Genomic DNA, 24,683 nt, shown 5'->3' with positions numbered 1-24,683 from the left:
TCATATGCATAGTTATGCCTTAAATGTACTGTATGTCAGGGGTTTTCGACTGTCCAACCCGGGGACAAAATTAAAGTGTTTTATAATGACAGGGAGTGTATGATATATCGGGACCTATATAAAATAATAATAATACAAATATGCAGTATACTCATTATATATTCAATAAACTTAAAACTATATATATTTTAATATATATTATATATTAAAACATATATCATGTTATATAATATTGGGATAGGGATACGGCTGGATTTAACCCTTTAAGAGCATCATTTTCAAGAATGCTTCAATTTAAGGGACTTTCTCATCTCATATATTCAACATTTTCATCAATCTGTTTCTTATAATGTTGAAATGCCTAAATTCAGTTTAGCATCACAACATTTATTTTACTTTTTTTGTGTTGAATTATCAGACATAAATTTCATTAATGATATTAACAAACATTATTACCATCTATATCCTTAATTGATGCATGATCTTGAGCTTGCATAGCTAGAAGTATTTGTCTTCATGTACTTACAGAATATGTTTTGGGCCATAAATGTTGGTAATGCAAAACATGGATTTTAAATTTCTAGCAGTTTATTAGCTGATTATAAAATGGCTTTTGATTGATGGTATTAAAATACTTGTTTTAATCAGAAATCGCCTGACGAGAGAAGAGGAACGTGCCCATCGCTAGCTCCTGCTGTTTGGTTTGTGTGTGTGTGTGTGGGTGTGTGTGTGTGTGTGTGGGTGTGTGGGTGTGTGTGTGTGTGTGTGTGTGTGGGTGTGTGTGTGTGTGGGTGTGAGAGAGGTGGTTTACCCACAGCTCTGGTTGACTTTAACTGCCCTGTGTTGAATGTGTTGCCCAACTGTAGTTCTGGCCCACTGGATGGGTTTGTCTCTGAATCTGTGGTCAGGTATCAGTGCAGTTAAGCAGAATCTTTGACTCAGTGATGTGATGTTGATTCCACAGTCTGTTATGCCAAACACGTCTCGAAAACAAAGCACTCCAGACACTCCGTTGCGACATCAACTGCAACTTCTTTTCCGTTTAAAAAAGATCTAGATGTCATACTTGCACAGACACACATTCTGGGTGTCAGACATGAATAAAAAGTGGTAACTTGTCTGTTCATCAAGTAGTTCTCTTTTCTAAGCATCAAAATACTCACAAAGTGTGACTGTCCTAGACATTTTTCTCTGTTTGCACTTAAAGTGATAGTTCACCCAAAAATTAAAATTGTCATCATTTACTCACACTCAAGTTGTTCCAAACCTGCATGAATTTCTTTCTTCTGCTGAACACAAAAGAAGATATTTTGAAGAATGTGGGAAACTGAACAGTTGATGGACCCCATTGACTTTAATAGTGTGGAAGTCAATGGGGTCCATCAACTGTTTGGTTAAAATAAATATGAATTTTTATTAGGGGTGTAACAGTAAAAAAACAAAACAACCATACCGTTCTCTACCCTCGGTTCGGCACGCATCATATAAATCATGGACAAAGCTATCATTTTGTAAACGTTGTTGAATGCGAGTGCCGTATGCTCAAAGCAGTGCGTCTAATATGAGCGGGCATTAACGCCGTCATCACCCGGGTGTTGATAGAGTGCGAACACAGGTGAAAACGTAACAGCTAATTCACACAGACACAAAGCAGTAAAGAAAAGAAATGTGCAGGCCTCGACAATAAGGGCTCATCACAAAAGTTTATAATTTGTTCGTTTTTAAGCCAATTTAAACATTCAAGCACAAGAAGACTCGAAAAGAGAACTTGCAGAAAGCCGTATCTCAGACAGCCTGCGAATACTGAATTGCATTTTCATACTTTCATGTCTTGCTCTTGAACAGACAAATTGACAAAAAATTATGACAAAATGTCCGTCTTGGCGAACATGGTTATGTTTTAACTGAACATAAACATTTGAGAAAGACAACATATGTTTACAGTATCAGCATATTGGATCCATGCATCAGGTCTTAAAGGGTTAGTTCACCCAAAAATGAAATTTCTGTCATTAATTACTCACCCTCATGTCGTTCCACACCTGTAAGACCTTAGTTTGTCTTCGGAACACACATTAAGATATTTTTGATGAAATCCGAGAGCTCTCTGACTCCTCCATAGACGGCAATTTAACCACCACTTTCAAGGTCCAGAAAGCTACTAAAGACATTGTTAAAACAGTCATGTGACTGCAGTGGTTCAACTTTAATTTTATGAAGTGACGAGAATACTTTTTGTGTGCAAAAACAAAACAAAAATAAAGACTTTATTCAACAATTTCTTCTCTCCCATGTCAGTCTCCTACGCAGTTGACGTAGTGAATGCTCGGTATTGGCCGGCTTCTGCGTCAGCATCACACACGTGTCGTGGTGCTCATGTGAACAGCGTCGGCCAATTAGGGCTGGGCGATTTTTCTGATTTTTCCGATTAATTCGAATTTAATGTTTTGCCTCGATTTTATTATTTTTTTAAATCAAGAAATCGCGATTTTGATTAAAAATGTTAGCAAGTGTTACAATTAGACATGTTGACAATACAGCAATGAAAACCGCATGAAGAAAATGATTAACCGCTCTCATGTGACGCTCTATGAGCGTAGAACACATCGCTATTCTTAAGCGGCTGTTCATTTAGAAATGTGTTATTGCGTTATAAAAATGAGACGCAGGGAGTGGAATGAGGAAAAAAAGGCAAAGTTATTAAACACGAGTTTACATGTCCATGTTTTTAGAATGCCGTTTCAGGGGTGAGACACTGCAAAAGACGCGAGACACGAGTGCAACACCTAAACATGTCCGCCAAACATAAAAACAATTGGACAAACAGCGCGATGGAATGAAAAAACCTGTAAAGATCTACTACTGTATGTTTGATACTTCATGTTTGCATGATGGTGACAGGCTGAAAGCTGCTGTTGTTTCTGTTTTTACAAAGCATTTGCTGTTAATAATAGCCTATTACTGGTGTTATTTATTGCTATTACTTTTTGGCTAAGAAATATTTAGCATTTTTGTATTTCTGAGTATATAGGATGTGTTTAAGATAACATTTGCCTTCATATTTCACTGCAAAGATATTTAACAAATTGTTTTACATTTACACCATGTTGATCACTTCATGTGTGGTGCGCTTGAAATGGAACTTCTTTTTAACCAGATTGTTAATGAAGAGAATGTTACTTAAATCATATTGTAGTTAAGTTGACTAGTTAAACAGTAAAAAATAAAAAAAATCGAAATCGGTCAATCGTTCTGAAAAAATCGAGATTTTTTTTTTTTTGCCATATCGCCCAGCCCTACGGCCAATACTGAGCCGGCATTCAGATGCGCTGTAATACTTACAAATTACTGAACACCTGAAATGAAGCTACTAGTTTCTTCCTGTTAGTGTATATATTCTGCTGCGACTCATCACTTCTGTGAGCGTAAGTGAGATCAGGTTTAGCTGCAGGGCAGAGGAGTGCTCTGGGTTTGTGGATGAACTGGTAAGTTCATCACAATTTTTCCCATGACATTGCCTCTGCTAGAGGATTTGACAGTCACAGAGGTCACTGAAGCCTTTGTACGACCCTCAGAATCTGACCGTGGCACTTTAAATGACTCCAGCCAAACCTGGATGAACCGGACACATAAGCTCTGTTTTAAACCCAGTGAGCTGCATCACTGCCTGTATAAGCAGCATCTTAAATATCAACTCCACAAGTGTCTGATTTGAAACTCCACATAGGCAAATAGCAATCCTCATGCAAAGTGCACTCAGAATTGATTTTCATTTCATCAGTGAGGTGATACTCTGTGTTAATAATATACATGGAAGACATTTTTATTTTATCATGGTAATTTATTTTACTTTTTATGATTTTTAGTCATTATTTCTTTTTTTTCACTGGGCTTGTCGCAGTGCAGTCTGGGATTGCCTCTTCTGTAAGGGATGCTGCTTTAGAATTTGAACAAAATGTTTCTTAGGAGGCAGCACAATTAAGTTGCCTATTTTTTTTTTGTAATAACCTTGCTGCTGGGCATTTTTTTTTGATGCCTAAACACGCTGCCTCTGTAGGCATCTTATTAGGTTTTGAAATGGAGCAATTAACTCCTTACAGTCCCATTACAGCTTCTGTATGAATCATCCATCACACATGGTGATAATATGAATGCAGCTTTGTTTAATTGTGTCTGTTTTATTGTCAGTGTAATGCATCATGACTGTTGTGAAAGTGCTTTAGGAACTGATGTGGGACTGAGTAAGTTTGGCAGAAGTAAAAGCACTATAGAGGTTTCATGGAGGAATCCGGTCTGGTCTCATATGAATGCTGTGGTTTGGGGAACGGGCTGATGTTTTTGTCATGGAGACCAGGGGAATTTATGGAATCGTGCTGACCCTCGGCAGTTTAGCTCTAGTTCAGGCTTGTCCGTTTTTCTCTCACGGCCGTACAGCAGAGCTGCCCCCCTCGGGGTCCGTGTTCATCTGCATTAGAGAGACTGTAACCCGCACATGCACGAACAAGTACGCACGCACACATGTTCTCAAAGTCTCCCAAAGCCACACCCTTGCATGGCCTGTTCATTAGTCGCTTTGGGGAAGCTTACCAAGGTACATTGTCCTGATTTAGCTGGTTAAATGAGGCCGGAGCCCCATAGGGACGTGTCCGTAATAGACTGAAACACTGACACACATAATATTTTTTTTAACTGAATTTGCTGCAATGCAGCTGATGTTTAGCACTCATGATAGATAGATAGATAGATAGATAGATAGATAGATTTTTTTTTTTGTACAGATATCTCACAATTGTATCTGCCCTCCCTTTGGTAGTTGCAGCACATTGAATGAATTCAAACCGAATGACTCGCAGTTGCTTTGTCACTGCAAATCGCTGCCAGAGTGAACGCCCATGTAGTGTGGTGACTCAGTTTTGTATCCTGTGTTTGATTTACAGTGGATGTTCCTGCGTCTATGACGTGTTCACGTCTCAAAGTTTTCTATCAGAGAGTGAATCATATTCACACAGTCACACACATTGTTTTAGGCCATGTGACGGAAAGGCGCTCCAAACTTTCGTTTATATAGAGGATTAGTGGCTAAATTCACACGTTGTTTAAATAGTTAACATTCCCCTGCTGCTAGCGAAAGCTTCTTGGGTTGTTTCATTGTTACTGGGTTTTATTGAGCCGTTGATGGCCGTTGAACTGCCTCTGTGTAAATATTGAAGGCAGGAGCACATCTGTGAGCGCTGCAGTGATGGAGAGTGGCAGCCAGCTGAAAGCTAGTGACGCCGCTCTTTAAACAGTGTGCTTTACAAACCAGCAGATCTCAAAGGTCGGTGTGATTTATTGATTTGTTTGGTGCTTTAACTGACCGATCTCACTTGTTTAAATGAAGAACATCCTGCCACAGGAATGAGTGTCACTCATCAATATTGAAGGCTAATCAGCCTGATCGTTTTAGGGCCCTATGAAATCCGTTTTATTTTTTCCTGAATTCCGTTTTAATTTTTCTGGATTCCATTTTTTTCAGTTTTATTTTTTATTTTTTGGACTCCATTTTAATGGTTGAATTAAATTTTAGTAATCAAAAAGCATGTCTAATTAATGGAAATAATAAAACTTGTCCAATTTACCAACAATTTATTAAAAGTTTAACAAAAAATGACATTTTTTTTTAGGGTCCTATGATATCCGTATTATTTTTACCAAATTCTGTTTTCTGTTTTAACTTTTCTGGATTCCATTTTAATGGTTTAATTACATTTTAATAATCAAAAAGCATGTCTAATTAATTTCATTCTTAAAAACAACAAAATTTATTAATACATTTTTTTTTTTTTTTCTCAGAAATTCTGTTCCGTATTTTAATTTTTCCGGCAATCAAATGACGCATACCATTTAATTTATCTTTTAATCATGAAATTAAACTTTTTTTTTGTTAAACAATGTGCTGCACAACAGAGCTTTACTGTAAAAATTAAAACATGGAAGAAAAACTGAGGTTATTCCTTTAAAAGATTAATTTAAATTAATTTATCTAAATTTTACTGGACAACACCAATATGTTTTGTCAAGTTAAATCAGACTTTTATTTTGACGGGTTGCCGAGAGCTTTGAGTTTCTCTGTTCATGACGATAGTTTTCTCAAACGAAGCGATTAAATGCTGATGAAGTGACTTTCAGAGCGGCTCTGGAGATGAATTTCGTGTTCATTTATTCAAATAGTGAGGCGACAGAGGATGAAAACATCACGAGCGTCGCACGTGCTTTAGTGTGTGTGCTTACATGTGCGCGCGTGTGTGTGTGTGTGTGTGTGTGTGTGAGGTAAATGAAACCGTGCTTTCGCGTCATTCATTTCAGAGGCACACAGACATGCAAGATTCATATTTAATATTATAGTCTATTTGTGGTTTAATATTCACGGACACTTGTCTATATCGCAATTTGATTTAAGTGTACTGACCTGCTTTTTATTCATTAATCAAAAATTTGACATTCCGTGACATTATATACTAAATTCTGTTTTTATGACTGGATTCCGCGATTCCGTCCGCGTTTTACTAACCCTGTAGTTTAATAGTCACGTAGACTAATTGTTACTAGTTCACACAATCAGGCTTTTTTCAAACCTAGAATTTTTTTTATTTTTATATTAATATTTAATATTGGTATTATACTGTATTATTAGATAAGATTTATATTTTAACTTATTATTATTTATAATAATATGTATTATACTATGATAATATGCTATATAATAATTAACAATTGATAATTTAATAATTTAATAAAATCCAAAATTGGTCATATTAATATTTAATATTATACTATATTATTAGATTTATATTATAAAATTTATATTTTATACTGTATTTTTTATATTTAAATAATATAACAAAATATTATAATGTATTTAAATATTTTGTAATATAAAAATAATTGAAATAATGCTTATTTTATTGTTTATTATATTAATACTATGATTATGTACTATATACTCTTTTAATACAGGCTAGTTCACGGAGTAGTGCAAGGTTTTAATTTACATTAAAATAAGAAATATTTGAATGTCATCAAACTAAACATAAACAAAAATAATCTGTAAATGAGGGTTTAAAAGTTAACAAAAAACAGTCATTTAATATAAGAGCAGTTTATTTTCTCTTCTAGTCTCTCATTCCTCGTAATGTGTTTGTCTTCTAAAATACAGTCTTCAGTGATTAACATTTATATTTAAAAGAGACTTTGACTGTATTAAACCCTAGAGAGATATGTACTTAGACAGCGAACAAACCTATGCAGTCTAAGTTGGAAGCTACTTGGTTTTAAGACACTTGGTAATTTTCTTAATTTTTCTAGTCTTTTTGTCCATCAGTGCTCTTACGCTCCATGAGGAGCTTCTTCTCACCCCAGAAGCTACAGACCAGATTGTTGCCCATTCATGAAGAACAGGAAATCACCCACTGCAATCAACACCTTGTTGGTTGTCCCCCTCATGTGATCACAGATTACTGTGTTTAGTGTCATAACACTACATTTGAGGGTGAAATTTATGGTGTATCCCTGCTGCAATCCTACTTCTTAATTGATTCAAATCATGTCTTTGAACTGCAGACACACAAACAAAATTAGGATTGATTGATTCCCGGCACCGTCACACTCATTTTACCTTTAAGTGCTACGGACTCCTCGATGTCCACACTGTTGAGCAGAGTGGTTTTAAATGAGAAACAGCAGGCACTGTCTGACGGGCGGTTTGCGTGTGGTGCGGAGGTGGTGGTGAAGATAGTCGGGAGGACTGGCAGGAAGTGATGTCAGCACCAGACACCCTGTCTTACACCTGCTTAAAAACTCGCCACTGTAGTTAGCTGTGCAAAAGCCCAACAGTTAGTGCTGATTCTTGAATTTGACTGGATAAGAGTTTTCAAAAGTTCTGATATTTCAGAAGTATCAGCACTGCACTCAAAAAAAATGAATTGTTGGATTTACTTAAAGAAGTGTCAAGTAGTTTCATGCAACTATATTGAGTAATTTGTACAAATAACAATTTAGTTGAATGAACAAAAGAAATTCAAGTAAAGCTGACAAAATTTCTTTGAGTAAATACAAATCATTTGAATGTCACTCTTACATAATATTAATATGTGCAGTTTACTTAATGTTTATTAAATAAGGTGAACAGATTTATTGACTTAATTTACCTAATTAAATGAACTAGTTTCTCTACAAAATGCGCTCAAAATATAACTAATTGAACAAACTCAATTGAATTGAGAGCAAAAATTCCATCCTAAACGAGCTATATGATTGAGCCTCTGATTGAAAACATTACAGAAACTCCTCTAAATGTCCAACATAACTGAACATTAAACACTAACATAAACTAACAACATCTTTCCCTAACAACACATAAAATAACACTTTACTCTCCTAATGCAGTCCCTTGCAAAGCATGCTGGGAACTACGGATCCACTGCACAGTTAGTTATGTCAACATTAATTTATGCGTTTCACTCAGCAATGTTAAGTTGACCGAACAAACGCTTACTAAGTTAAGCTGACAAAACTCATTTTTAGTAGAAACAACGCAGTTAAATTACGTTCATGTAGTTACGTGAGTTTTTTTAAGTAATGTAAACAAGGGTGGTTTGAGTGAAACTAACAACAGCGAAAGTTCATTTTTTTGAGTCACAAGGCTCAATTGATGATCAACGCTGAAGCTGATGTTTCACTTCATAGAAATAGAAATCAATGGCATTGATTCAATGACACCAGTAATGGACAATCCCCTTAAGCGCAGAAAGGATACTACGACAAAGATATCGCTTTACCTTCTGACAACTGATGAGAAGCAGCGGAATAGGCTAAAATGTTTGTGAAATTCATTTCTGTATAAACAAACATGCATGTAAACACAATATATTGCCCCACCAAAACTCACCAATATCATGCTTTCAGCTTGCAACTTATTTGCTTTCAAACCCCTCACATGAACCTGCATATGACAAATAACAACACTGATCGTAGTGTTAATTAAAAAAATAATAAGTTCAGGCAACACGGGTCTGTCACTAAACCCTGTACCATATGGATGAAATATGGATTTAAAGTGTGTTGAGTGTGTGCACGTGGGTGTTCGTGTGTACAAGTGTAATTCCACACATTCCATCTGCCGAGCTGGGCCCTTTAAGTCTGTTAATATCCGCACCGACTCATCACATTGCCTTAATAACAGCTGATTCTTTCAGACTGACCCCTGCACCCTGTGACATGGATCAGCAGTTAAATTTGACCCAATTGTTGCCATAGTTAAATATGCAGCAGTGTGTTCCTGCCTTTAGGACACTTCTTCTTCTTCTTCTGGCGCTGTGTTTTTATGAGTAGCACTGAATGGCTGTTAAACAGCTTTTGAGGGTGTTTATAAAGAGGCCTCTTAAATCAGTTGGACTGTATACAGAGTCCTGATGAGTGTTTTCAGTGTAGGGAACAGTCATTTAGGGTTTCTTTTATTTGGAAGACCTGCTTGTTTCAGTGAACCAGTTCCAAAAGAATCAGTTCAAATACTTGAGTCGTCACTGAGAAGTGTTCCCAAACATCCCTTTGCAGGTATTTTGTTGTAAAATATACAAAATTTGCAGTTAATCATTATGTTTATTTAGAGGATTAGAACAGTTTATCATCAGTTTATCATTAATTATGTATGTAATTATATAGATTGCCTCACATATGTTTATGGTTCCAACATGTTGCTCTCCTACTACTCAAATTCCCTCTTTAAAGGGTTAGTTCACCCAAAAATGAAAATTCTGTCATTAATTACCCAGAAAGGTTGTAAAGACATCGTTAATATAGTCCATGTGACTACAGACTTGAAAGTGGTAGTTGCGTTGCAGTCAGAAAGCTTTCGAATTTATTCAAAAATATCTTAATTTGTGTTCCGAAGACGACTGAAGGTCTTACAGGTGTGGAACGACATGAGGGGGAGTAATTAATGATATTAAATTTTCATTTTTGGGTGAACTAACCCTTTAAGGTGACAGCAATTAAATCACTGGAGGTCGGCAAGTGTCGTGCATCATGAGGCGAATCATGTAAGCACCATTTTCTCAAGTGTTGTAACAATTGACTCGTTTTCTCAATGCATTGATTACAAAACCTGCCGATTCAAATGCATCAATTGTTTTTTTTACTTACACTATCAGGGCTCGACAATAAGGGCCAGTGTGAACGACGCTCGGGACAGTTGACGGAACTGTCATTCGCCCGATTGGGCCAGTGCTGTAGGGTGTGCGATATATATCGTCTATATCGCAGTTGTTGATTTAACGATCTGACATTATAGAGTATGTCCCTCACTTTACAAAAACCAAACAAAAACACACACATTGAGTGCACGCATACACTACTACGCGATGTAGTCTAGTAGGTTAGACGAGTGCATGCTTTCACTGCGTGATTTAATCTATTAAAATGCATTTAGAATGCACCAGAATTAAGGATAAGTGGCAAAACTGCCCCTGTATGTCTTTTATATTTATATAATTTAATATAGTTAACTAGTATTACACGAAGAGCGCCATTTTTATCCAAATATAAGCATGATTACAAATGTGATATTGATTTTATACAACATACACTTTAATAAAAAAGTTTATATTAAGTGACTTACATTTTAGACACCAAATCGCTTGTTTCGCCAATGAAAATAGTTCCAAACAAAGAATTGTTTTGCGTCTCTGAGCAACACTTCCTGAATGAATCAGCCGTTTGAATGAATCGGTTGAATCTCAATGACTCGCTCATTAACAGGGATTTGCTGCCACCTCCTGGTGGGTATTTCAAATAACAGTATTTAACGTTTTAAATTTTCAACATTCCAAAACATTTATGCATCTGTAACTGCTCTTGACTGATAAACTTTAATAAAGTTTAATCTATATTTATATAGTTTTACATTAGATTACAATTTCTGTATCTGAAAATGTCCTGTTTAAGCCTACGTAAAAACCTAAAAAGCACCGTTTATTTCATTTATGTTTATTCAGTTGTATTTATTTGGGCTATTACTTGTAATCTTATTATTTGTTCCTATTTTATTACTTACTGTTTACTTGTCTAACAATATTTAAAATTAAAGTTAATCTAGTAGATTTTGGTGTCATAACCTTATTTATTAAGGTCACATGTATCAAAAACAACAAAAACAATAACTAGGCTTATTTTATAGGCCCATTTTCTTTACTTTTACTTTTTTTAAAAAAAAATATTGTGGAGACAGTGAAAATTTTGGCAGGGCGATTACATTTTTTTTTAAATCCTTAGCGTTGAGCCCTGACCACGCTCTAAAATGTTTATCGGCACATTGCACTCTTCATTATATACCAAGTAGCCTATATTTACGTTTATTTAACCCATCCCGCCTTACTTTTTTTTTCTTGTTTGAGAAGCTGTTTCACTTGGATATCTGTCACAGCAGGAAAGAAAAGGCGATACATTTTTTTCCAATTTTAAAGAATGCATTTTTTTTTTACATAAATCATTAATCAAATCAAATTCAATTTCATTGTGAATCAGTCATATTGAATCATTCTGAATTTGACTTATGAATTGTGAATCGAATCAATTTGATGTCTACCCAAAGACTCACTTCCCTAATTGTCTGTTTCCAATTGGTAGTCGCCACTTCACATCACTGCTCATGTACATGAAGTAAAAATGCTCAAAATTGTCAAATTCCCATTGGATTTGTTTGATGTTTGTCGTCTCAGATGCCAGCTCTCTTTGAAAACGAACAAGTTGCAGTCACTTTTTCATTGCAGATCTTTGCAGGTCATTGTGAGTGCCTTTTTGCAGTTCAGTGTTTTACAAATTATTCAAATTGAAAAAAGATCCAATGACAATTCAGTTATCACTACACTAGAAAACAATGTTTAGAAATTGCTAGTAAATTTCACATAATTACAAATTAAACATGAAAATAAGTAGAAAGATTGAAATAGGATTTTCTTGTAAAACACCTCATTAAACTATGTTTTATGTACAACTTACAAAAATATCTTTTTACAGTTTAGTTTGGACTTGACCTTCACCCGCCCAGCTTTGTTTATTAGGTGGTGTAGGAGTTAAATGAGGACATTACCTCAGCAACTGATTAACTGTTGTGGAATGAGGGCCATTAGCTGATGGGAATTATGTTTTACATGGGCTAGTTTATGAAAAATCATCAGGCAAGTTATTTATATTCCTGTCTTTCTCATGGCCGTTCGCTTCATTTTAGAGACCGCAGAAGGCTGAAGCCTAGCAACCCACAGAAAAAAACACCGCTCTCCTGTGGTGGGGTATTCAGCACCCTCTTAGTCGGGTTCTTTGTTTTTGCCCTCACTTTCTTGTGTGTGATGTGTGTGTGTGTGTGTGTGTGTGTGTGTGTGTGAATGTGTGTGTGTGTGTGTGTGTGAGACTTCCTCCCTTGTGCTCATGGGTTTTTCCAGTCACCCTGGGGCCCGATGGAGCAGGAAGCCCCACAAGCTTATCATTTCCTCTGCTACTGGCTCTGCCTGAGCCTTGTGTATGGTAAACACACTCACACACACAGATCCTGACAGGCTTGTAGGGTAAATTCAAGCGCTGACACACTGACACAGATAACACCATGGATGTTAAACAGGTATTTGTAGAAACACGCACATCAGAGCCCCTCACGGTGCGCTTGTGTGTCCGTTCAGTGTGAAGCCTGTTTTGAGTCCTGAAGGGAACTGGCTAGCTATCCCTTTTGGCCAATGTTGCCTTTCTGCTAGCCAGTTGGCCCCGGTCATCATCCAATCAGCACATTCCTCCCCATGAATACACTGGGACCAGTTTTGGCAGGCCACGCTGGGTGGGGTAATGTTCATATCCTGTGCGCTGACCCTTACACACACACTTGTATGAGACATCACAGCCGTCACAACTGACCAAAGTTTCTACTTTCTTGAGTTTGTCAGCCGATCAGTGACACGCAGACATGATTCCTTAATGCTTAAGTAGACAGGTACGTGTAGACAAACAGATGAAAGGAAGTGAGAAAGGGAGGGAAAGAATAGCTCTTTAGAGGAGAGCAAGTGGGCACAAAGCTCCCTCAGTGCTGGAGTGGCACTGCCAGTTTGTGCGGACCTGTTGTTGTTCGAGCACAGACCCTGCTCTGTGTGTGTGTGTGACCCAGCTGCCCTCCCAGCATTACATCAGTCTCCCACATCACCCACACACACAATGAGACTCCAGTCAGCCATTCCTCCATATGCCCAGCACGCTGCCTGCATGCAAAAAGCAGCTTTACGCTCTCACACGCGTGTGTGTGTGTGTGTGTGCAGTGTTGTTAGCTTGAGCTGTTTATTAGTGATGTTTGCTAAGACTAGCATCCCTATTATTGTTGCTGTAATTAGGGTTAGGGATTTGATCAAATTCCTAAACCTAAGTATTATATTTTGGCATGTAAACCATCCTGCATTGAGTTGTAATCACTCCACGTCATGTTGTTTCAAACCTGTATGAGTTTTGTTCATCTGTAGAACACAAAATAGGGTAAACGTACCTATTAAGCTCAAGTACCCATTAAGCACACTGCCATCTTTGAGCTCAGATTATAAAAAGAAAAAATAATGTATTATCCTATTTGATGTCTTAACCAGTTGATGTGTTTGTTACTACAAACCTCCTGTAATTTCAAGAAAATCAGAACATTGCACACTGAGATTTGGGTGTCCATGTGTTCACACTGTCTGGCGGCCATTTTGAAAGCTGTCTGAAAACTTTCACCAAAAGAGGAGCCACATAAATGTGCATTTTTAAGGTGGTTAAGCCTTTTTTGGGGGGTAGTTATAAATACTTACTGCAAAATTAAGAGATTAATGTTTAGGCTTTTGCATATTATAACCTGGAATCTGCATGTAGAAAATAATTACAGTTTGATCCAAAGCATAACATAGTGCAGATGCTACAGAACATAGTTAGCCTACTAGCTGTGTAAGATTGTTTGCTACACTAATATATTACTTTCAGGCATTACTGGCTTGTACTTTTAAATCCATAATATTATACATTTACAGTATATTGATGGTCTGTGGTTTTAAACTGCTGCAAGTTTTAAAGACTTCATATTATTGTCATTGTTAAAGGGTGCACTACTGTGAAAATCACACAGCTTCAGTGTGACATCAATAAGAAAAAGTATAATTTCATAGATATTGTCTATAATAGTTGTTCATATTAAAATATGCATAAACTTAATATATGACCTAGATTATTTATCAAAATCGTGTCCTTTAAATTGAATGTAATATTTATTAATTAAAAATTGTTGCTGCTCCAATTTAATCTCAGTGTGCTCCCTTTAAGATCATCCACATTAAACGTCTATGTAAATACTTCATAAACAGACTTTAAATATTAACTGATGGTTGTCACTTTAAGTTAACCTTTATAAAATGATTAATAACTTATTTTCACAACCTTAAAGGGATAGTTCACCCAAAAGTAAAAATTACCCCATGATTTACTCACCATCAAGCTATCCTAGGTGTATACGACTTTCTTCTTTCAGACAAATACAATCGGTGTCATAATAAATAATGTCCTGGCTCTTCCACGCTTTATAATGACAGTAAATGGAGGATGAGTTTTTGAAGCCCAAAAAAGTGCAACCATCCGTCATAAAAGAGATCCACACGGCTCCGGGGGTTAATAAAGGCCTTGTGATTGACTCTGTACCTTCAAATAAAAAAAATTCAATTCTTTTAAAAGGTTGTTTAAAATAAACAAGAATTTTTAATAAAACATGTTGTGAGCTTAAAGGCAACAGGGGTGTGCTTAAAGGGTACAAATGTATGTACATTTAATGATGTACATCTTAATTATAATGCTTTTGTCATTTAAAATAAAATTAAATATTGTGTCAGAGATTAATATTTTATTTTAACATAACTTCTTGTACTGAAATCAATATCCTGTGCACTAAAAATGTCTCAATATAGATTTTGGCGAGCTTAATAGGTACGTTTACCCTATACTTTAAAAAAAATGTTGTTTTGGACCCCATTCCCTTGCATTTTACGAACAAAAATAGTTCTTCAAAATATCTTATGTTGTGTTCAACAAAAGAAAAGTGTCATACAGGTTTAGAACAACATGACGGTGAGTAAATGATGACAGGATTTACATTTTTCCATTAACTATCCCTTTAATTTGAAGAATTGAAGGAACGACTCAACTCAAGCCATATCTGGACTTGGTGCCAGTAAGCACCGCCCAAAACACACTATTAACACCACAGCATTCACATAATGCCCTAGCAACTAATTAGACCACGTTGGCAACTCCCTGGAAACTCTCCAGAATACCCTATTAACACTATTGCAACACCAACTACCTAGAACATCTTAGCAACTACCTGGAATGCCATATCACCACCCTGGAAGCTCTCCAGAACACCCTATTTACACCATTGCAACCACATAGTAACACCCTGGCAACTACCTAGAACACCACAGCAACTCTCCAGAACACCCTATTAAAGGGTTAGTTCAAACAAAAAATGAAATTTGTCATTTATTACTCACCCTCATGTCGTTCCACACCTGTAAGACCTTCGTTCATCTTCAGCACACAAATTAAGATATTTTTGATGAAATCCGAGGGTATCTGATTCACACATAGGCAACAATGTCATTTGACATCCAGAAAGGAAGTTGAAAACATGGTTAAAACAGTCATGTGACTGCAGTGGTTCAACCTTAATGTTATGAAGAGACGAGAATACTTTTTGTGCGCAAAAACAAACCAAAAATAATGACTTTATTCAACAATTTGAACCGTTGTCATACGTAGTGAAGGCTTCCTTGTTTATGTCCGAATGCCGGCTCATTATTGGCTGGTTTCTGTGTCAGCATCACATGCATGCGTCGTGCTGCTCACATGTTTAGCTTTGGCCAATACTGAGTTGGTGTTCGGACGTAAACAAGGAAGCCTTCACTACAAATGGTTCAAATTGTTGAATAAAGTCATTATTTTTGTTTTGTTTTTGCACACAAAAAGTATTCTCGTCTCTTCATAACATTAAGGTTGAACCACTGCAGTCACATGACTGTTTTAACCATGTTTTCAACTTCCTTTCTGGATGTCAAATGACATTGTTGCCTATGTGTGAATTATATACCCTATTTTTCATCAAAAATATCTTAATTTGTGTTCCAAAGATTAATGAAGGTCTTACGGGTGTGGAACGACATGAGGGTGAGTAATTAATGACATTATTTTCATTTTTGGGTGAACGAACCCTTTAACACTATAGCAACCACATACCAACACCCTGACGTCTACCTAGAACACCACTGTAACACAGTCTGGCAGCCATGAGCGTCAAAAATATATATTTTTTTCTTCAGAAAATGTAACAATAAACAACAAATCTAAATTTAAACTCATGATGATCAAAATTGTTCTGCTTTAAGAGGTTTTAAATAAGGTATTGTGTCTTTGTGTGTGAGTGAGCTGTCGCACACTAAGCAGAGGGGGCAGGAAAGGGCTGTTGTGTTTCTAGGCCACATTCTTAAGCAGAGAGAGTAACCAGGCATGAAGTCTGCGCTCAGCGCGGCCCGTCCCTTCTCATACAACCACAGAGAGAGGCATATCTCTCTCTCTCTCTCTCTCTCTCTCTCTCTCTCTCTCTCTCTCTCTCTCTCTCTCTCTCTCTCTCTCTCTCTCTCTCTCTCTCTCTCTCTCTCTCTCTCTCTCTCTCTCTGTCTTTGTGCCTCACTGTTCTCTCTCTTCTGCTTGCTTTCTTTTTTTTTTTCCTCTCTTCTCATAGCAGAACTGGCCCACTTGGCCCCTCTGACCTGCCTCCTTTTCACTTCCTTTGTCTGCGGAGTTCATGCTGACATGTTGCATGTTGATTTTTTTTTTCAGCATAAACACCATTGTGTGTAATCTTATCACCTGAAGCTGACAGCAGTCTTCTAGACAGACCAGATCTGGTTTAGAAAAGTACCAGGAGCCTGGTTGTATATTCTGGAAAAATGGCGGTTGTCAGCAGATCTGTCACTGATAGTTTTGTTTAGCTCCAGTTTTGGATGTGTAACGGGTGTTGCCTCAAACTCTCTACAGGCCACGATGTGTGAACCTCATCCAGCCGTGTGTCGCTGGAGTTCAGGAGCTACTTGTTTGCCACAGATTAGGGGAGACGTGTGTGAGAGAAGGTGTTTCGTGTGGGTTTGATGGGTGGACTTTACCCACAACAGGCTTGGCAAAAACTGCTTTAAGAGAAACGAGAAACTGAACTGGATGGAGGTGATCCATGTGATTGTGACTCACATGGCCAGCCTTCTGTTTTTTTTGCATGTTCTGTTTGTTTTTCCTTAATTTTATGGAGCCGTTAGCCCACAAATTGTGTCATTATTTACACACTGTTTCAAACCTTATGACTTTTCAAGGAGAAATGTTGAGAATGTGCTGGCCACTGAAAGCAAATGGGGATCTGGGCTGTCATAACTCCAAAATGACTCAAAAGAACCGTAAAGGTTTCAATATGATTATATTCCAGCACTTCTGAAGCTGGTGTTTTATGTGAGGAACAGACTTAAAGACATATTGTCCACATCCATTCAAATTTATTTTAAATCATAACCGGCTACATTTTGACATTATTGTGCATCTATCTGACCATTCAAGCGCGATAAGACTCAAAAGAGAACTGAATTCGTGATCGCATGCTGTTTACACCTGGTCACTTTGTGAGTTTTCTCTGATCTGATAGCTATCCGATCGTGAAAAGACCAGGTCTAAATGAGACCGATTTAAATGCGATCGCTCAAACCACTTCAGGAGGAGGTCTGGGACGCATTCCAGTCAAAACTGAAGAAGTCTAAATGCATCTGGTTGTTGAAACCACACATGTAAATTTTACTCCTCCCAAAAATGCTAAAAAATAAACGTTTGAGAGCGTGTTGTAGTCTATATGATGGCGCTACTGCAACACATCGTATAGACACATTTATGTGGCCAAGTGTAAATGGAATTGCTTTGATAAATCAGATAGCTATCTGACCATTAAAAACTCATGAAGTGACCAGCTGTAAACAGGCCCTGAGAGTGTTACTACTGTGCTATGTGAATGTATTTACATAGCGCAAAATAAAATCTCTAATGATAGACGCTTTATACCGTATTCACAAATATATATTGTCATACCGCCCAGCTTATTGTCTTATGTAGTGTTACGGTTAACTAAAACTGTTATAAATCGTTTTTGTTAATTGAAACGAAAATAAAATAAAACAAATAATACATGAAACTAACTGAAATAAAAGTACTAAATTACCAAAACTGAAAAATAAATTAAAGCTAAATACAAATAAAAAACCAAAAGCTAATAAAAAATGACAAAAGCACATAACAAAATTACTAAAACCCAAACACAAAATAAACAGCTGAAAATAAACAAAATTACTCAAACTGAATCTGAAAATATAAAAAAATTAATGCTAATTTAAAATATTAATAAATATTATTAAAATACTACTAAAATAAAAAAAAAACTAATTTAAAATATTAAAATAATTACATGTTGCTTTTATGGTGCTGTTTTGCCATTTTGGAGATTGATTGACCCACTCCTCTTGACACATCGACTCCTTCATTTCACATTTCTTTTTTTAGTGTTCCACAGAAAACAGAAGCTAAGTTGAACATGAGTATGAGCAATAGTTGGGATGCTTCACTTTAGCAATAACCTGTAATTATGAAATACACAGAGAGAAACTTGTTGTTGTGCGTATTGTGTGTTCACCAGCTGTCACACAGACAAGCTCAGTTTGTGGTTATAGACATGTGATCACATCTTAAATAGATATTTAAATATTTGTACCTTGTGTTTTGCGCTCTTACAGGTGACATCACGCAGAAAGGCTATGAAAAGAAACGAGCTAAACTTCTGGCCCCGTTCGTACCACAGACCCAAAGTAAGACTCACCACACAGACTTCCTGTCTGATAATTTCCCTCCTCCTGTCTGTTTCTTCTTTTCTTTTGCATGCCAAACAATGCCATCATCACACTGATCTGAGTCGATTAAATGATTTTCTACAGTTTGCTTTTTGATATAAAGGTGTTTTTATGTTACTGCTGTGGAAAACAAATCCAGCTAAAGGAAATGATGTAGAAGTGTGCCACACTGTGTTAATTATGTTGCACTAGTTGCATAAATGATGTTTCTGAGATTTTGTTTTTTCTTCTTCTGAATTGTTTGCAAATGTGTGGCTCCATGCTGCATCCTAGTGGTGATAAGTAGAACTCCACCTGCTGGAGGCGTCAGTCCCTTCATTAAGAGAACGCACTTTAAAAAAATGGACACTTGAAATAGTCTTGCGGTCAAAGCAACCATTAGTAAACCATCTTCTTATCTGGAAACTTTGAGTAATTCAATATTTTCCAAGTGTGCCATCAGTCAGCTCACAGACATTGCCCTTCTCAGGCTCTTTCCAGCCTGTTAATGTCCACGCACACACACACATGCACGCACACACACACACACACACACACACACACACACACACACACACACACACACACACACATATATATACATAGGCTTCCTGTAAGCAGCAGCCCCCTGCCAGTCATGAAAGAGGAACTGAAACAGGTGAGTTGACTATATTGGTGGGTTTTGATAGTTTAGTGACCTCAACACTGACTTCCTTGTTCCATAGTTACATTCTATTAAAGAACCATTACACACTGAATTGCAGGGGCACATTGTTTACACAGTAGGTCTGGCCTTCAGACACAGCAGAGACAGGTCTAAGACACATTTGTTGCGTAGTTACGTTCTTATTTGAAACCTCCAATCAAATGTGCCATTTTGTCTTCAAAGGTGTCATTTCAATGCTTTGTAGTTAAAGTTCACCCCCTGCTGTCTGATTCTGCCCTGTCTGTGTTGCTTCTGTCAGGTCGACCCATCCTCAGACTGTATATATATAGCATAAACATGTTATACCTAATACGTTAATGGGTTAAGGGGTTAGTTTGCCCAAAAATGATGTTTGTCATTTACTCACCTTCGTGACGTTTCTTCTGTGGAAAAAACAAACAAACATGTTTTTAACAAATCAGCTCATTAAGGGTATGATTATCAGTGAATATTAAAGTTCCTCAAACTAAAATATATGGTATGGTTTCAGAAGACTTATAATGCACTTCATTTTTGGGTGGATTATCCCTTTAATATTTGTCCATATAATATGGAGACAGACCAGAGACTTTGCACTTTCTGAAAATGTACCTTATGTTGTTGATGTTGTCTGTGTATATTTATGAGCTGTGATCTTTATAGATGTGGGCGTGAGTATTAAGTTGACCCCAGGCCATTCTTCAGACCCCGCTCCTACCCCTAATGCCGTGCCTATTGCTGCCCCACGGCAACACCGAGCTCACCGCAGCGGAGGAACGCGGGATGACCGCTACCGGTCTGGTAAGGAAACTATGTTTTACCAGTGTACATTACTATTCAAAGGTTTGGGGTCGATAAAATGATTGTTGAAGGAATATTGTGAAATATTATTAAAATTTAAATGAACGGTTTTCTTTTTTTATACACTACCAGTCAAAAGTTTGGAAACATTACTATTTTTAATGTTTTTGAGTCTCTTATGCTCATTAAGGCTGCATTTATTTCATAATAAATACAGAAAAAACAATAATATTGTGAAACATTATTACAATTTAAAATTATGGTTTTCTATTTTAATATACTTTAAAATATAATTTATTTCTGTGATCAAAGCTGAATTTACTCCAGTCTTCAGTGTCACATGATCCTTCAGAAATAATTCTAATATGATGATTTGATACTCAGTTATTATCAATGTTGGAAACAGTTGTGCTGCTTAATATTATTTTATAACCTGTGATACTTTTTTCAGGATTCATTGATGAATAAAAGGTTCAAAAGAACAGCATTTATTCAAAATATAAATCTTTTCTAACAATATGAATCTTTACTATCACTTTTTATCAATTTAACACATCCGTGCTGAATAAAAGTATTAATTTCTTTCAAAAAAAAAAAAAGAAAAAAAATTACTGACCCCAAACTTTTGAACGGTAGTGTATATTGATTTCTATTTTAAATAAATGCTGATATTTTTAAACTTTTTTTTTCCATCAAAGAATCCTGAAAAAGTATCACAGGTTATAAAATAATATTAAGCAGCACAACTGTTTCCAACATTGATAATAAATCATCATATTACAATGATTTCTGAAGGATCATGTGACACTGAAGACTGGAGTAAATTCAGCTTTGATCACAGGAATAAATTATATTTTAAAGTATATTAAAATAGAAAACCATAATTTTAAATTGTAATAATATTTCACAATATTATTGTTTTTTCTGTATTTATTATGAAATAAATGCAGCCTTAATGAGCATAAGAGACTTCGTTCAAAAACATTAAAAATAGTAATGTTTCCAAACTTTTGACTGGTAGTGTGTATATATTTTAAAATATAATGTATTTTTGTGATCAAAGCTGAATTTTCAGCATCATTACTCCAGTCTTCAGTGTCACATGATCCTTCAGAAATCATTCTGATATGATGATTTGATGCTCAAGAAACATTCCTTATTATTTATAAATGTTAAAAACAATGTGCTGCTTAAAACCATTTTTGTCATGTATATATTGGTTGTAAATGAGTGATATTGTAAGCAATTTATGAAAGGCCATCAGATTCTTTTTCTCCCCTGATTACGTAGTTGTACATGGTGCTACTAAACACCTAAATGTGAACACACAGCTCTGTAATGTGTTTGTCACCACAGAGAGACAATTCTCTGTCTTTACGTGAGTCAGTCACTGTTTGGTGACATTGTTGGCTGTCTCATCTGCCTCTTGTCATGTGCTGTTGTGTGATTTGTTATTCTCTTTGTTTGTCTTTCTGTACTCTTCATTCTCTTCTTCTCATCGTTCTTTGTGTCCGTCTGCTAGATATCCACACAGAGGCTGTGCAGGCAGCTCTGGCCAGGCACAAAGAGGAGAAAATGGCCCTTCCCATGCCCACTAAGCGTCGCTCAGCCTTCGCCCAGTCTCCTGCGGAAGACTGCACTCCTCCCGGTGGGTCCTGCATCGCCCACAAGCCTTCTGCTTCTCCTTCTGTCCAGATCTCACTGACCAGCAGGGTCTTGGAAAATACAGGCACACCCGAACCTTTAGGGCACACCCTGGCCTTCATACGAGAAAATAATAATATATTCTCTAGTGATATTTTAGAATGTATTAATTTATGACCAATATGATCATTACTGGCCATTAGCAGTGTTTTATTTTAGCAGTCAAACTTAGGTTTGATCAAGATGATATTTGAAGCATATGTCAGAAAATTCCATCTGTTGTATATTAAAATGTGTTTTGCACTGTAACCACATTTTTAATATGACTGCTAATACATCTGATCAGATTCATAATTTATTTGTGTCTGCCTTTTGCGGTCTTGATCTGTAAGCATTTTGTTTTATTTCTGAGCATTAATAGCTGCTTTAACTGATGTTATATGTGTGTGGCCACAGATACATCATCGGCATCAGAGGACGAGGGCTCTCTGCGCAGGCGTCAGGCTGCAATCAGTGCAATGCTGGCTCAGAATCTCCAGAGTCCCGAGTATTGGATCAACCGCTCTGTCCAGGGCTCCTCCACCTCCTCCTCTGCCTCCTCCACCCTCTCCCATGGAGACGGCAAAACTCACAACCACAACCACAGCCAGGGGCAGACCAGCATGCTCGCCGATGTGCTGGCACACACCCGCATAGGTACCGCAAGATAATGAGTCACACGAACACACATGTTCAGGTGCTGAATCATAGACAACCACTGATACAGCTTCAGTTTTATAGGTCTGACACTTACGTAAGCACCATTTGACTTCCAGTGACCTGTTCAGGGCACGGCAAAGCAATGCAAATCTTAATTTCCAAATCAGTCAGTGTTGATATTGACTTTTTAAACCTGTTTGTTCAGTTTTGTTTCATATTGAGCATGTGTACGGGTTCACGGGATGAATCACTGTGCTGTTATGTGTCTTCACTGCAGAGAGCAGCAGCGTTCCTCCTGACGTCACATCCACAGTGCCGTCCACAGTGCCTCAGGACAGGAACTCCAGAGCGGACCTGCCACCCAACATTGTAGTGAAGGGCATGAGCCGTGGCCAGAGCCGCTCCAGCATGATGGACACTGCCGGCGGTACGGACAACATCACACACAGCTCTTATACGCAGGGACCTTAAACAAAATCAAGTGGTTATCAACTCGAAAGCTATTGTGCCAATATACCAGGATATTTTTGGTATTTCTGCTAATATTGAAAGAGCTGCTTTTTTTTTTACTAACAGAAACTGGGTGTATTGATAAATCACATGACACATTTTGTGATTCCAGAAGTTAAAGGTGCAATATGTAAGAATTTTGTAGTAAAATATCCAAAAACCACTAGGCCAGTGTTATATATTTTGTTCACTTGAGTACTTACAATATCCCAAATGTTTGCAACTATTTGTAAATCGTGAGAAAATTGCAATTTTAACCAAGGCTCCGGGACGTGTGAGGAGTCGCCTGTCAATTGCGTCATACCTGCGTTACCCTCGGTTTCCGGTTTATTTTGTAGAAACCATGGAAACACCAAAGACGCTTTAATATTTACATGTTTTAATAGACAAGGGAACAACTGTTTTGATTTATTTATAGACAGAAAACTAATTATTGTTATATAGCTCAACACGTTTAGTCTTATTGTTTAAATCTAATTTTCTTGATTTTTTTGCGAGTACCATGTTTTACCATGCCTCAGAGAAAAACACTATTTTGTGAAGTAGCTAACATAGCATAATCAGATGCAGCTTTATTTTTAGTAACAGTAATACAGTATTTTCTCCATCATACAATCCGATTTAAAATGAATTTCATGCCATTTATCAACACAAGCCATCCAGCATTTAATATGATAATCTAAAATCGATCTATCTTACTGCAGTGTGTAACAGTGTCTCACAGCCGCCGCCGAGTGAACGCACAGAGTAACGTTATAACATCATTTTCAACACGCTCAAATGTATCTAATATGATAAACAGAGCTGTGTTACCTCATACTCATGACCGGAAAAGCGGAAGCAGCGCCGGCGACTGTGGCATAATAAAAGTCCTGCTGCTCGTGAGGCGTGTGTTGCTCAATCGCTCCAGCGGCCTCGTTCAGCTCCCACAACACTCGGTCCTGCTCTGCTTCAGACTACAGTAACGTTAATAATCGCATCCATGAACATGATTTCTGTCCGAGTCCTATCCCTATTATTTTGCACCGGCTGTGAGGTGAAGACCACATGTCCCAAGATTCCGCACTCAAACTTGGCGTCATCAAGCTACGCCTTTGTTTTGAATAGGCCTCTAGCGGACAGAAAATCTTACATATTGCACCTTTAAGGACTGTATGTTCTTCAATGAAAATAGTTACTGAACGGGAAAAAGTTTTTTTTTTTTTTTGGCACAGTTGCCACATTTCCATAACAGTAATTCAGGATGCCCACTGACATGGGAAAACCTGGAATTTTAAGATGTGTTGTTTCCAGGCCAACAAAAGGGAAATTAGTAGCTTCAAATATCTTGAAAATCCATAAAAATTTTGTTA

At 37.0% G+C, this 24,683-nt stretch overlaps 1 protein-coding gene across 3 annotated transcripts in view; it reads left to right on the top strand.

Moving 5' to 3' along the window:
* The window catches only part of dip2ba (disco-interacting protein 2 homolog Ba), a 57,564-nt gene that overhangs the window by 15,604 nt on the left and 17,277 nt on the right, over positions 1 to 24,683 (top strand). For all 3 annotated transcript variants that reach the window (XR_007927425.1, XM_051879591.1, XM_051879592.1), the window contains exons 2-6: positions 18,900 to 18,971; positions 20,341 to 20,478; positions 22,001 to 22,126; positions 22,579 to 22,818; positions 23,099 to 23,248. Coding sequence is in view for 2 of the 3 variants with exons in the window: in XM_051879591.1 (XP_051735551.1) it covers positions 18,900 to 18,971; positions 20,341 to 20,478; positions 22,001 to 22,126; positions 22,579 to 22,818; positions 23,099 to 23,248 (726 nt within the window). In the remaining variant the exon portion in view is untranslated. The remainder of the gene's footprint in view (positions 1 to 18,899; positions 18,972 to 20,340; positions 20,479 to 22,000; positions 22,127 to 22,578; positions 22,819 to 23,098; positions 23,249 to 24,683) is intronic.

This window comes from Ctenopharyngodon idella, chromosome 22 (assembly GCF_019924925.1).
Source record: "Ctenopharyngodon idella isolate HZGC_01 chromosome 22, HZGC01, whole genome shotgun sequence".
In the NCBI taxonomy this organism is placed as follows: domain Eukaryota; kingdom Metazoa; phylum Chordata; class Actinopteri; order Cypriniformes; family Xenocyprididae; genus Ctenopharyngodon; species Ctenopharyngodon idella.
The sequence above is the reverse complement of the archived record's forward strand: the minus strand, read 5'-3'. Positions and strand labels throughout refer to the sequence as shown.